This window comes from Thalia democratica, chromosome 6, assembly GCF_965202585.1.
Source record: "Thalia democratica chromosome 6, ktThaDemo2.hap1.1, whole genome shotgun sequence".
In the NCBI taxonomy this organism is placed as follows: Eukaryota; Metazoa; Chordata; class Thaliacea; order Salpida; family Salpidae; genus Thalia; species Thalia democratica.
This window is the reverse complement of record NC_139170.1, coordinates 10,298,591-10,313,165: the sequence shown is the minus strand read 5'-3', so window position 1 is coordinate 10,313,165 and position 14,575 is coordinate 10,298,591. Positions and strand designations below refer to the sequence as shown.

Sequence of the window (14,575 nt, the reverse complement as noted above, 5' to 3'; positions counted from 1 at the left end):
AAATCTAAATTAAGAGTATAAAAGTTTTGTTTGTATTTTAATTAAAAGTTTTCAACCTATCATTAAAGTTTAAAATAAATATCTCTCAATTTGTATGCTAATGCTGCTTTACAGTTTTGTTTTAAACTATTATTACTTAATCCTGGGTATGACGTTAAACTGTTCTGGTGTATGACTCGGTAACCGAAAGATATTTTTGTATACCAGGTCCTTGGACCAAAAATATTGAGCATTTTTTTTAATTTGAGAGTTCAATAAACAGCATTATGAGTAGTAAGTATTTTATTATAAAGTTACGTTTAAACTAAAGTTTGAAAGCCTTCTTTGAATGCCTTTCAGTATTTTTTGTTTTACAAGTAGGTCAGTACTAATTTGAAAAACATTAATGTTGGATACCTACATTAAAAAATTATCAAATTGTTTATGACCGGTTGCAGTGAAAAAAAATTGACCTCCTCAGCTGACTACTAAGATAGTAAAGTGTTTTATACATAATAAAAAATCAGGTAAATATTAAAAAAGCAAAGATATTTCAAGTTCAAATAACGTATATTCTTCTTATTTATGTATAACTACACAAAATAGTTTCTAAACTTCAAATACTGTTTTAGATTTTTTAGTAATATTCTAAAAGAAAGTTTTGCAATTTTTAATTTTTGCAGCTGAATTGTCTTGACAGTTGTAAAATCATCACACCCTTATGTGAAAACGATGTTGCATTCGACAGCGATTGCACAGTATAGATATTTTGGTTTGCTAGTATACAAATAGTGGTTTTCCATACAGTGGGGCTATACTGCAACTTCGGTTTTATTATAAATGAATTGTAAATTAATCTTAGAAGATTTTTGAACTATATTACGCTTTTAGAACATGTCTAAACCGATTTAAAATTAACTATTGTTTTATACACATACTACCGGTGTACAACAGAAAAGTGTAAGTAGAATCAGATAAAAGTTTATCAATAACTGCAACTCGTACAGAATATATTTTGTTGTTGATATTTCAAAGATATGTTACATGAAGATTGATTAATGCTGCAATCAATTTTATATAACGATTTAAACGTGTTTTTCAAAGGAAAGTATAATTAGAGAAATACAAAGAAATTTGCTTTCTAAATTTAAAGTTTAACTGACTGAACAAAGGATGTCTAACTATGTTGTGACTCTTTATCGACTAATTAACTCTTAAAGTATAAGTAGATTTTATTAATTTCTCAAGATTGCGTTAGGTTTTAAAGAATCCATAAGTTGGTTTTAAGAATTTTTCAACCTCAACTAACGAGAAAGTGTCGCCACAGAATGAAGTATTTAATTAAGTTAATGGTAGAAATTATTTAAGTGTGCAGTAACCTTTGAAAAATACAACTCTACTTACTGTAGTAAACAACCACAAACAAAAATATTATTCAATAATAACTCAAAACTATTTATAAACATTTAAGTGTTAATTGATGGTCTTAATTGTGTAAATGTATATTTACAAGCTTATTTATTTAACTCATATTTTTGATCAAACCGTTTTCAAAAAGTACGTGTGGTCAAATCTAAGTAGTTTCCATTTTATTTTCATCTTCAGTTTTAGTGCTTGCTATCAGTCAAGTTTTATACATTAGTCTACAACAGGGTTTCCGAAAGTGGGCCATGGCAGATACTTAGTAGGCACGAGTAGCAAGGGGTTAAGAGGGGGGCATGAAGTCATAATGAAGAAACTTACATTAGATATTTTCGAGCTTAAGATGAAGAGCAAAATAAAATGTCCTAGGTGCTTTTAATGGTAGTTTTTGAGTAACCTTGTTGAAGGGGGCCATGGCTTTTTTAATTTCTTTAAAGATGGCCATTTGCAAAAAAGTTTGGGAAACCCTGGTCTACAACTACTTAAGCAGAAAATCAGCATGAAAACTCACAAAAAAGTTGATAAAACTGTGAACAAATTTAAAATCACACCTTTTTGTTAATTTGATTACAATAAATTGAAGCTTACTTATAACATGAGTATTCAAAATAAAAACGTACAAGAAAAGATAGTATACAAATAAGACAACTTAAAAGTATTATAAAATTCCTTTGAAAAATAATTTAAATAGAAATAGACAAAAACTAAAGTTTTTTAATTTTCTTTAAAAACATTTAAAATTTATTAAAAAAAAGAGTAGTTAGTACTTGTAGTTTGACACCATTATAAATCGTTATTTATTATCTGTAACTTTAGAACGATTCTTTTAAGCTAAAATAATTAGTCAAATTTACATGATTCATTGGTTTACTAAAAATGGGCAAGTATCAAATATGCACGAAGGGACACTTTTGCACAAATACACTTTAGCACGGATTGAAAACTTAGTAAAAATAATTTTAATATTTTTACTTTCACTGTAACCCCTAGCCCTCGGTCGGTAACCTTTTTCCTTATGTTTTAATTAATATTTTTATTAGGTATTTGTTACCACTAACCATAGTCTTATAAGATGTGTTTTGTTCTTATAATTGTTTCTACTTTATGTCTGCAACTACTGAATTTTAGTAAACTATTAAAAGAATGTTTTTGTGTAATTTTCATAAATAAATCAAAGATAGTTTTGTAGTACATTAATAACCAGTAAATTGAAAATGAGGTTTTAATTTTGCCATAAGTATATTTAAAAATTACATAATTATCAACTTATATTTTGTTTTAAACAAAGATTAAGTATAAGCTGGTTTATTCTGTTTAGCTGAGTAAAAATTTAAACATATAAAAAAACGACCTTGATTTACAAATGGGAATTAAACAGAAAAATACATGAAATTGATTCAAAAGGTTTGTATCTAACAATAAACTTTTATGTTTGTACTAAAATTGCTTTTCTGCAAAACCAAGGCCCTTCTGTTTGACTTAAAATCGACTTTTTTTTGAGATTAAATTATAAAAAGACGTTTTTTTTTTGTTTGTGTAAATATGTGATCAGGAGCAAAGTTTAGGTTTAAAATTTAAATTAAAATGCATTTAGGTTATAGTTGTTGAAATGTTATCAATGTACCGCGGTACTTTTGCCTCTTTTAAGTAATATTACTAATGAAAATTCCAAAAGCTTACTACTGCAGCTGTTCCTTGCTTGTATTACTAAAATTTTCGTAGACGAATTTAAATCATAAAAAACTAATTTTATAAAAACTGTTTGGTACAAATTTACATTATACGAAAAATCACAATTGAAAATTTTTTTAAATGCCATCTGTAAATGATTACTTAACAATTGAAATAATTACTTTTGTACAATAAAAGTCTAAAGCAGGTGAGAAACTAAATAACTAAAAAGAACACTAAAGGGTCTCTTATTATTTAAAGGAGAGAAAACTAAAATTTAAACTTTTTTTTAGTAGCATGTAATGTATTTTGTAATTCCAAATTTACTATAAATAAAATTTTTCCACAACAGCTAAACAAAGTTTAAACTAAAATTTTTAGTAATAAAATCAAATATTCAACTCAGTTAAACATAATTTGTTTAAGTAAATCTTTTTGCTTGTATATAAAGAGACGAGTTGAAGAATTAAGATCCGTTTAAAAACTAATTTAAGTATAGTTTTTTTTTTACTTTTACTTAATTATAACATTTTGAAAAAAGAAAAATCTATTTTTTGCTGGACTTTTAACTGAAAACGAGAAAGATATTTTTTTTATTTAAATTTAAGTTTTTTATAACTTATGCAAAGATCAGTACTTGCACAGTAGATAAAAAAACATAAAAAACCTATCTATCTATGAAGAAAATTTGGTAAAATTAACAAAATTATAAATTCAAACCATTCTTATTAAAATCAATTAAACTTAGCTGACGACCGTAAATAAAAACAATTCGAAAGCAAAGAATAAAACTGTTTTGTCTTTGTATAAAACTCATTTTACAAAGATTTTTAAGATCAAATTAATTTCGAAAGTATAATAAAATATACTTTTTCATGGTACAAAAAAAAATAACTGAACGATTCAATTAGGGCAGGTTCAAAATTTTATTTATTGCAAAGCCTAAAACTAAAAATATTGCAAGACGTAAAAAAAAAATTGCCTAAATGTACTAGAAAATCCACTCTACAATTTGTCGTAGAATTTGTCCAATGGGGGTACTTCGAGCTTAAGTCCCTTCCTCTTTCTGGTCTCAGCTATAATCTGCATGGGCTTGCTATTGGGATCTTCCATATCTCCTGGGAGTTCTTGCCAATGATCGAAGACACACTGAGGGAAAGCCTGACCACCGGTATTGGCACGGAGGGCAGAAGTGAATCCTGTTTGAAATAAAAGTAAAGCTTTGTTGTTTTTTGAAAATAGAATTTTGTTGAAAAATTTATTAAACAAGTCAAGTTCTATTAAATCATGCTATCAAAGTCGAACAAAATTTGGTTAGTAAATAAAACTATAGCTAACGTTACATTTACAGAAGATATTAACTGCTAAAACTAAAAAAATTGTATTTATTTAATTTATTTGATTGAAAGATCTCTATATTAAAATTTTAAGTTTTGGATTTGGACGATGTCATGTGAAATTTATTAAATTAAGCTCTGCAAGATACAAACAAAAACAAACCGAAAGATTCGTTGACAGGCAAGTAAGCCTTGAGCTGGAAGAGAGGAGTTCCTGGTTGTTGGAACTCTTCAAAGAGAATACCTCTTTTTCTGTTAAGCACTGAGTAGATTCCTCCAATAGCGTTCTCTGGACACTGAATGTCAACCAAGAAAACAGGTTCGAGGAGTTTTGGCTTAGCAGTGAGCTGACAAGCGTAAAGGACACGACGAGCGGTTGGGATAATTTGACCGCCTCCTCTGTGGATAGCATCAGCGTGAAGTGCCACATCATAGAGATCAAAACGGCAACCTCTCATGTTCTCATCGCATAAGACTCCCTAGAAATAAAAACATATTTTAATAAAAATTAAATGTTTATTTACAAGGGTATTGAATTGTTAATTATAAATCAGGATGCATGTAATTGTTTATCACCAAAATAAATTCTGAAGCAGAACTGGCAAATTACAGTATCATCATTTTTCTTTACTTAATGTTAGCTCTGCTTTTACTGTCTAGTAGCACTTTCTTTAAAGCTGTGTTTTTTAGATAATTTTCTTAGAAATATCAATTCATTTACCTCTTTAGAGGCCCATTGGAAACCAGCAACGACAGAATCCTTAATTTCACTCAAGTACTGGACAGCCCTGGTACAATCCACAAGCAAGTTTGGCCCATTGACATTAGGTCCGAAAGCCCAAATCTTACGGGCGTTGTTGATGTCCCAATCGTATTTATCGGCCAAGTAACGTCCACGAATCTGTGAAGATAAAAAATATTTAATTTAATATTTCCAATTTATAACTTTGAGTTTTAGTTTAGCTTAAACGTTGTATGTGATACTATAACAGTTTCTTGTATTAATTATGCAATAGCATTTAATTTCTTAAAATGCTTATTGGTGACTTAATCGAGATATGATATTTGAAATTTATCTTGATTACTTTAATACAACTTATCAAATACCTAAAGTAAATTTTATCCTTTAAACAAAATTCTTATCGTATTTTATTTTATTGCCATTTTTGTTTACCTTTGGATCAGTTCTTGGGTTACATTCTGGGATTGCATCATCAATGTCTTTGGGGAGACCTTCTTGCAATGGCCTGGCCTTCATGAACAGTCTGTTGTGCTTGTTGGGTGATTTAGAGAGACACATACGATCTGATTCTTCAGTGACGGTTTCTCTGTATGACACGACTGGATCAGATTTCTGTAGAACAATAAAAATTTTATTAGATTAATTTGTAATTTCGAGTTTTAGTATATCAAGCATGTTGTTTTCAGCATTTAGGATTGTCGTCATTTTATTTCAGACCCATATCCGATAAATAATAACATCATTTACAACTTACTACTCAATTACAATTTGAATTATATTAGTAAAAGTTTAAGTTAACCAACAAACCTTTATCGGGATACCAGCGTGGTCTTCTTCCAAATCCTTCAAACAGATTTCCAAGTGAAGTTCACCTGCTCCAGCAACGATGTGTTCACCAGATTCTTCAATGATACATTGCACCATAGGATCGGATTTGGAAAGACGTTTGAGACCTTCGACCAATTTTGGCAAGTCTGAGGGGTTTTTAGCTTCAACGGCGACACGGACAACAGGTGAGACAGAGAATTTCATCTGTTTCATATTGTGGGCAGTAGCAGATGTGGAAAGGGTACCTGGAAAAAGTATAAAATTGAGTAAGTTATGGGAAATGGTATTTTTTATGTTTGGTCTTAATGTATAAAATTAGGATGTATGTAATTGTTTATCACCAATGTATATTTTTAAGCAGGACTGGCAAATTGTAGTATACTTATTTTTAATAAAGTTTAATTTTTAAACAAAACTTTAATATTTTATTGATATTTTTGGTTAGTCTAGAAAAATCCATGAACTAAGGCACTATTAACTTACCAGTTTTTACAAGGTACTGATCAACACCTACGAGACCGCAAATGTTACCGCAAGGAACATCTTCGATGGCTTCAATGTAACGTCCCATCATAAGAATGGTTCTGTTTAGAAAATGGTAAAATTGGTAAATTGTCTTATACTTTAAACTGACGATGAAATATGTAATATGTGCTCAGTTAAAGGATGAATTATTTTCCACAGTTTAAGATAAACGATTTTACTTTCGTCATCATAGCACATACAAATATATATTTATAGATCAACTAGTAGTTATGTTTCGCAATTTATAATATGTAACGGTCTAATCTTGATAACACATTAAAATAAAAAGTTATATTAATGTTTGAACCAAATTAGAATGATTATTTAGTGTAAGTCTTAAAACACTTGTTTAGAATTTAGATTGTACTTTGATCTTCACATAACTTTCCAATTTACTAGCTGGACTTAAGTTATTTAAAGCACTAAACGTTTATCTTGTGATTTAACATATTCAAATGCGTAACTTTAATGTTTATAATTGAAGGTCAACTTAACAAATAAGCCAATAACAAACCTCTGGATAGGCTTGACGTACAAGTCCTCTTTCTTTCCTGGGACGTAGTTGGGTCCCATAATCCTGACCTTCTGTCCAGTAGAAACTTTACCTGCGAACACACGTCCGAAGGCATAGAAACGTCCCTTGTCAGAGGTCGGTACCATTTTGCTGACGTACATGCAAAGGGGTCCGTTGGGGTCACAGTTCTTGATGGCAACTGCAACTTCATCGTCCTGGGGTCCTTCATACAAGAGTTCCCCTCTGAATATTAGGTCAGTAAGTAAAGATAATTAAATTTTAGCTTAAGAGGGTAAAATTAATGTTTTTTTGAAAATCAGGATGCATGTAATCATTTATCACCAAAATAAATTCTGAAGCAGAACTGGCAAATTACAGTATCATCATTTTTTACTTAACATTTATTTTATTCAAAAATTAATATAGAAGATAATATGTATTATATGAACTTTAAACTGTTTTGTTATTTTATTTTAATTTAAACTATTCAAGTTAGTAATGTTATCTTACGTTTGTGTTCAATGGAAACCTTCTAGTGTAATTTAACCAAGCTTTTTTTGAAAAATCTTAACTTTCAATACTTGTTATTACCTGTATTTTTGAGCGGTTACAGGTGAAGGGAGGTGGATGGTGATCATCTCAAGGAGAGTGTCTCCAGCTGGGAGCCAGTGTCTCATGAAAGTCTGTAAAAATCATGGTTTATAATAAGCTGTGTATTTTTCAAAAATAATTTATATAGATATGTTGTTTTTAGAATTTAGAGTGTCTACAAAATTGATTTAGACCCATATCCGTTAAATTGTTACATCATCAACAACATCTAAGTTCTTAACAAAGTTTTAAATAGTTATACACAGGGTTTCGAAATCATACAGCTATATAGAGAATTATCAAAAAAATTCAATAGATTTCATATATACTTTGGCAACTATTAATTTCAACATTTTAACGTGACAAGTACTTTTTTAATTCAATAAATATTCAAGGGATCATGTACGGTACGCTGAATTTCTATTGTAATTTTTATAAAGTAAAAACAATCAATCTTGATTACTACATATTGTCTAAATTTTTAAAGTTATTTTTATATGAACATCGATTAATAATTTAATTTATAACTGACCTTAAGAAGTTGTTTTCCGACCTTTGCTCTTTCTTCATTTTTCAAAGTGACTCCAGTCTTTGCGATCAGTTTATCAATTTGTTCATTGTCTTCATTCATGATAGCTTGTGTGGCCTATATACATATTTACTTAATATTTATATTGGGTTAATATTTAGTGCAAACCAGAATTTTTTGAAACTTATAAAAACCTATTAGTAGATTGAGTTTGGCAAAAATACATTAAATGAATTTAAACCCACATAAAAAATATTTTTAATTAATACTTAAACATTTCTAAATAAAATATTCCGTACTAGACAAATTGTTAAATTAACTTATATTGATATTTAGAAATTTATTTTAAACCATTCTAAAAACTTAACTCTATTTGACAACATTAAAAACTATGAGTGTTAGATAACATAAACTCACCTTGTAAATTGGAGTGAGGACAAACATACAGAAACCTCTGATGTAGCCGTCCTTCATGGACTTGCTCCATTTTTTGGTCTTAGGGTTAAAACAATTCTCACCCCAAAGCTTCTTCATCAACTTCTGCACATCAATACCAAATTTGCTGGCATACATTGTAGCAAACTGTTTCAAAGAGAAGGCCCATCCGTGAAGACCAGATCCGAAACCAACTGTACCATTCTCTGGGCTGACCTGTAGAATGTTAAAATTTAGAAAAGTAATTTCTGAAGTTATACTTCTTATTTTATAGTTAGTTTAATCAGAATTTATGTAATTGTTTATCACCAAAAAGTTTTCTGCAGCAGAACTGGCAAACTACAGTATCAGAATTTTTTATTTTCATCTGTCAATTATAGTATTAGTTTTAAAGTATTTCCATTTGCTGATTTTTGAAAGATTATTTACCTGAATATTACCCATTGGGCCATCTTCATCATTGTAAGTGGCAATGATGACATTGATGTTTTCAACGATCCTTTCGAAAGTCTTGTACAAAGACTCCTCATCAAGTTGCAACTCCAAAAGTGCACGGTCCATTTTGTTCATGAAAACAATTGGCTTGATCCTTTCAGAGATAGCTTGACGCAATACAGTTTCGGTCTGGACACAGACACCTGTTAAGTTTTTTGTCTCAACAATATATTTGAAAAATCATGAGAGTTTTTTTGTTAAATTTATAGATGCAGGGTGCGTGTAGTTGTTTATAATCAAAATAATTTCTAAAGCAGAACTAGCAAGTAAAATTATCAATATCTCATTTTATTTGAAAGATTTGCCTTTAAGTACGAATGTTTTTATAATTTTATATTCTTATTGAAGGTTATCATAAAAATAAACAGAATTGATTTTAATTATAAGTCACATTTGTCTGTAGTTTTAGAAACACTTTAATTAATTTTCTTTTAATTAATTTTTCAAAATCTATTGTTGTTCTGTAGTTCAACTTATTTTAAGCCAAACATACTTACCTGAGACACAATCAACGACGACAAGAGCACCATCAGTGACACGGAGGGCAGCAGTTACCTCAGAAGAGAAATCAACGTGCCCGGGGGAGTCAATTAAGTTGATCAAGAAACCATTTCCGTCTTTTTCTTGTTTGATCCATTCCATATCAGCATCAGAAAGCTCATAGTACATGGTGATGGCACTGTAGAATTTAATAAATAGTTTTAAAGTAATCTAATTTTAAAGTTGTGTAGATATTACAAAACTAAATTGATAATTTGTAATTAAACAAATTAAGATGCTTATATTTGCTTGTTCACTAAAAGCTATTTACAAGTAGTACTGGTAACTAACAATACCTTCCTCTCCTTTTAAGATTCAGTTATAAGTATCTTAAAGTATTTATATTATAAGTATTTTTTCAATAATTAAATTAAAGCTTTTAACTTATTTAATGAGATAAAATACTTTAACTTAAGTGACCAGTAATTATAAGTTATACAATAAGATATACATGACACACATATTTAAAACTTTTAAACACAAATGTTTTGGATTTGATTAAACTAGAAGCTATTTGTATATTTTCAAGGAAACTTTTCTTTATTTTCGTAAAATATTTAAGTGTTATTGTCATTATATTGATGTATGTTTTTAATGTATATTAATTATAATTGAAGTAAATTTAAATGATTTAAATTGTTACAAATTGCTTTTGTTATTTAATAATCTTCTGATTGTTTTATGATTACTTGGTTACTATATAAATTTGTAAAATATTATCTCTTATTAGCTTTATACTCTACTAAAGAAAATTGCTAGAGATAAAATATATCTATTTTTAAATGACATCTATATAATTTTTAATGTTCTTCTACCATGTTACTAATAATTGTTCTACAGAAAAAAATATTTGAATTTCAATTAATGTTGAAACCAATAACTTTGAAATAGTTTAAAGGTAAAAAAGGTTTACAAAATGATCATTAGATTCATATTCTTACACTACAATAAGTGAAAAATTGATAAATTGTTTCAAGATTGAATATGAAGTCAAGTCTAAGAAATCTAGATAAGTATTTCTGCTAAGAGCCTTAAAACCATTGTAAAATAACCAAGAATCTAGTAATGACAGTATTTGTCTTGTGATTTTAAGAAATTGATTAGTTTATCATATTGTATAACTAATTCAGAGTTAAAATTAATAAATGACATATCAGAATTTTTCAACTTACGTGGATTTGATGGTGATAGCACGTTCTTGTTCATCCTTTCTGGTGTCAGTGAAACGGGCTTCACCAGCCTTGGCACCAGCAATGATACCAGCTTTGCTGACAAGTGAGTCAGTGAGAGTTGACTTTCCATGATCGACGTGAGCAATAACAGACATATTACGAATGTTACGCTTCTTGTCCATGATCTCACGGATTTGGTCTACTGTGAATTTTGGCTGAAAAAAAAAGTATTGTTTTAATATAATACCAAAAAAAAAAAACTTAGTATCATAATTTTTTTATTTAGTATGCTGAAAACTCCTTCCTAGGAATCTATTTTACATTATTTATTATTTTTTAATTTATTTAACTTATTTTTTAATTAAACCAGGGTTGCCACTCTTTTAGTAAAAAACCTGTTTTGAGTCATCTTGCTTTTTTTCCAAAAAAAAAAAATTAAAGCTTTTAAAATCAACAAATAATAACAAAATAGTTTAACAAAACCTTTGAATAAATCTAGAAAAATCTGGCGTGAGATCTAAAGAAATCTCAAAAAGATCCTGAGACTTTATGAAAAAAATTCAAGAGTTTAAAAACACCCTGATGTATCCTTAGACTTTTGGTAAATAGTAATTATTGTACAGGCAAAATTCAATTTAGTTTAGTATAACTTTGTCCTACATACTTATTTTTTTTCACCACAATTGAATTTTTAAACAGGTTATTTCATGTGTTTTCTTTTTACTCAAGCATAATTACCTATAATACTTAAAAAACTAATACTTTTTATAACTAATAACTATCTATTATAAACTTATCTCATTAATTTTTTTGGATCATTGTTTTTTTTTGTACCTAATGATCTGCTCTCAGATAAATGTGTATGACATAATTATAAATTTATAACAGTGTTTAGTTTTTAAAATTCAAAAAAAACAATTCATAATAAAGTGTTTTAAAATTGTTTACAAAACTCTTTATTACTCCCCTTTAATTTAACATAAGTTTATTTTAAGTTTTTAATTTTGCTAACAAATGCTTTTAAAATAAAATTCAAGTACATAATTCTCATTAAAAAAAATAAGTAATTTTAAAATAATTGAAATTTATATGATCTTCTTAATGGAAACAAAACACTTAAATATATTAGCATTTCAATAAGATATTCTGCATATTTATTTTGATAAGGAATAAAATTTGATAAATTTTGAACTTAAAACATGTACAACCTTTCAAATAGTTAACAGTCAACAGAGAAATGCTAATTATAGAAAATAAAGTAACTTTTTATATACATATAAGAGTTGATGGACAGGAAAGTCAGTGGTTTTTAGTAAATTTTCTCTAGGTTTTAAAAGTTTTTGAAAGTACTTGTTTATGGTCTATTTTCAGTTTAAAATTAAGTTTAGGGTAAAAAATATGTTCAAGAGTATAAAGACATTGAAAAAATACTATCAAGCTACTTCAAATCTGTTTTATAATTATATAAAAATTGATGATGAGAACAATTTTTCATCTATACAGAGTTGACAAATTTTGAGAAATTTCTTCCAGGTTTTTAAAAATACTCATTTTTGGGTCTGTTTTTAGTATAAAGCTAAGTCAAAGGTCAAAAACTGTGCAAAGTTATATAACAACATTGAAAAAATACTGTAAAACTACTTTAAATGTGTTTTTAAATAAAATTTGAATATGATGACAAATTCTATTTTATCTATATGGTAGATTTATTGGAACAAATTAAAATTTTACTATTGAACATGTAAGAATTGTTAAAAATTCCTGGTATTTTTCAAAATTCCTCAAATGCCAGGTTTTTTAGCCTCAATTGTTAAATTCCAGACTTTTCTAGGAATCCAGGTTTTTTGGCAACCCTATCTATATAATTATTATTTTGTGTCATATTGAAATTTCATTACTTAAAATGTATAAGTTGTTTGAAATTCCAAAATTTTCAGTGACTTATGTTTAAAATTCCAGGTTTTTTAGCCTAATTTGTCAAATAACAGGTTTTTCAAAGATTTCAGGCTAAGTGGCCACCCTGCATGGAAAAAAAAACATTACATTCTTATAAATTAAAAAAAACACTTAAATATCACAAGTGCTGATTTTATTACTTTATTGAATCAAGCAAGGAATTTAGTCAAACATTTAAAACAAAAGGCAAACTATATTTAAAGAGAATCATGCACATCTTTTTAAAATAGTATTTTTTCATACTTTTTTATTTAAATATAATCAGATGTTTTTATTTCCACCCCATCACAAAATTTAAGTGAATTTTCCTGCTGCTTTTAAACATAGTAAGTTACTGAATTTTTATAAGTATATTCAAGGGTCTTAAGTTCTAAAATCATTGAATTTTACCATAGTAAATTTTCAACTTTAGTAATTTAATTCACATATTATTAAGCTCAAAATTTACACAGGGTGGCCACTAGTTTTTTATAATTTTGCTCCAGGTTTTCTGATTTTCTTCAAGGTTGTTTATAGTACAAGCTTTTTTATTAAATTATTAAACTAGAAATAAAACAATGTTTGAATAATAAAAATTACTGAAAAATACTGTATAGTACTTTGCAATTTTTACAATAAATTAAACTTAGTTTTTGTTATATTTTTTTTTTTTGTTGTATTTTACATAATAGATATTCTTAATCAAGTCTAACATTAATTGTTCTAAACACAAAAAATTTTTTCTAAACTCCAGGTATTTTTCTAAATATTTATCCAGGTTCTTGAGTAAAATGGCCACCTTGTTTATAGCTCTTGTAGAACTTAAACATAATTAACCAACAAAGTAATTTTAACTTCAAGTTGAAATGGCTACTTTTAAATCATAGTTTTAAAAGTAAAGGTTGCAATATTTTGTTTAAAAATATGTTTAGCTGAAAAACATAATCAGTTTTTAATACTTTTTAAAACACAAATTTATTTATTTAAAAATAGAAACCCTTCATACTGAATAGGCATTTGGGAATTTACTTAAATTTAACAACATCTTTGGAGGTAACTGGTAAAGCTATTATGTTCAAGAAGTTATTAGCCCACTTACAACCAGTTTAAATCTAAAAAATTTAAATAAAATAATTTCAATTCAGAAAAGTTACTACCCTGATTGACCAAAAACTAGCCTGAGGTTGTGAAATAATTGCATAAAAAATTGTTAATACTTATAAAATGAACAAATTTACAAAAATCAAGGTTCACTTCAATATATTATGATAGCAAAAGAACTTGATATAAAAAAAAGAAAAAGTCTGATTTTAGAGACAAAAAAACTATCCTTATATTTCTGCAAAACAAAAAAAAACTATATAGTTTTAAAATTTACTGCAATCAAGCCTGAGTGTTTCAAACAACTTAAGAAAGGTGATAACTAAGAGAAAAATTTAAGAAGTGCAGTATTTTCATCAAAAAAATAAAAAAAAAATTTAATAAGTTTTTAATGCCTAAAAATACCAAAAAAAGATCAGATTTAAATACAATTTTCAGGCAAAATAAAATAAAAAACTCCTAGGATTTATAAAAATATTCAAATTAACCTCAGTTTTATAGAAAAAAATCAAAAATGCCTATTTTTAAAAATTAAGGTTTAGCTTTAATTGGCCAGAGTTTAAAAAAATTTAAGTGTTAGGTAAATATTTTAAAATTATTGGTAATATTGAGGCAGTTAAAAAAACTTATTTAAATTTTACAAGTTACATACCAAGTATATATCATTAAAAAAATTGATTAAGGTCTAATATATTATATAAAACATAAAATACTTAACTCACCATATTTGTTGTTTGGTATTTGTTTTAGTTGTTGTCT

The 14,575-nt window shown here is 27.5% G+C and overlaps 1 protein-coding gene and 1 non-coding gene across 2 annotated transcripts; both read right to left on the bottom strand.

Moving 5' to 3' along the window:
- Positions 1-4,077: 4,077 nt before the first annotated feature.
- LOC145837729 (eukaryotic translation elongation factor 2-like) lies at positions 4,078-14,575 on the bottom strand. The gene is made up of 14 exons (XM_082945159.1): positions 14,539-14,575; positions 10,781-10,995; positions 9,566-9,747; positions 9,003-9,211; positions 8,556-8,789; positions 8,142-8,255; positions 7,610-7,701; positions 7,019-7,261; positions 6,463-6,563; positions 5,959-6,224; positions 5,584-5,763; positions 5,131-5,310; positions 4,573-4,888; positions 4,078-4,271 (listed from the first exon to the last, which is right to left on the bottom strand). The coding sequence occupies exons 1-14, from the start codon at positions 14,539-14,541 to the stop codon at positions 4,078-4,080; spliced, it is 2,529 nt and encodes an 842-aa protein (XP_082801285.1). The 5' UTR covers positions 14,542-14,575.
- Positions 4,957-5,035, bottom strand: LOC145839659 (small nucleolar RNA snR61/Z1/Z11). The gene has a single exon (XR_014370098.1). It is a non-coding gene; the product is annotated as a small nucleolar RNA snR61/Z1/Z11 (small nucleolar RNA).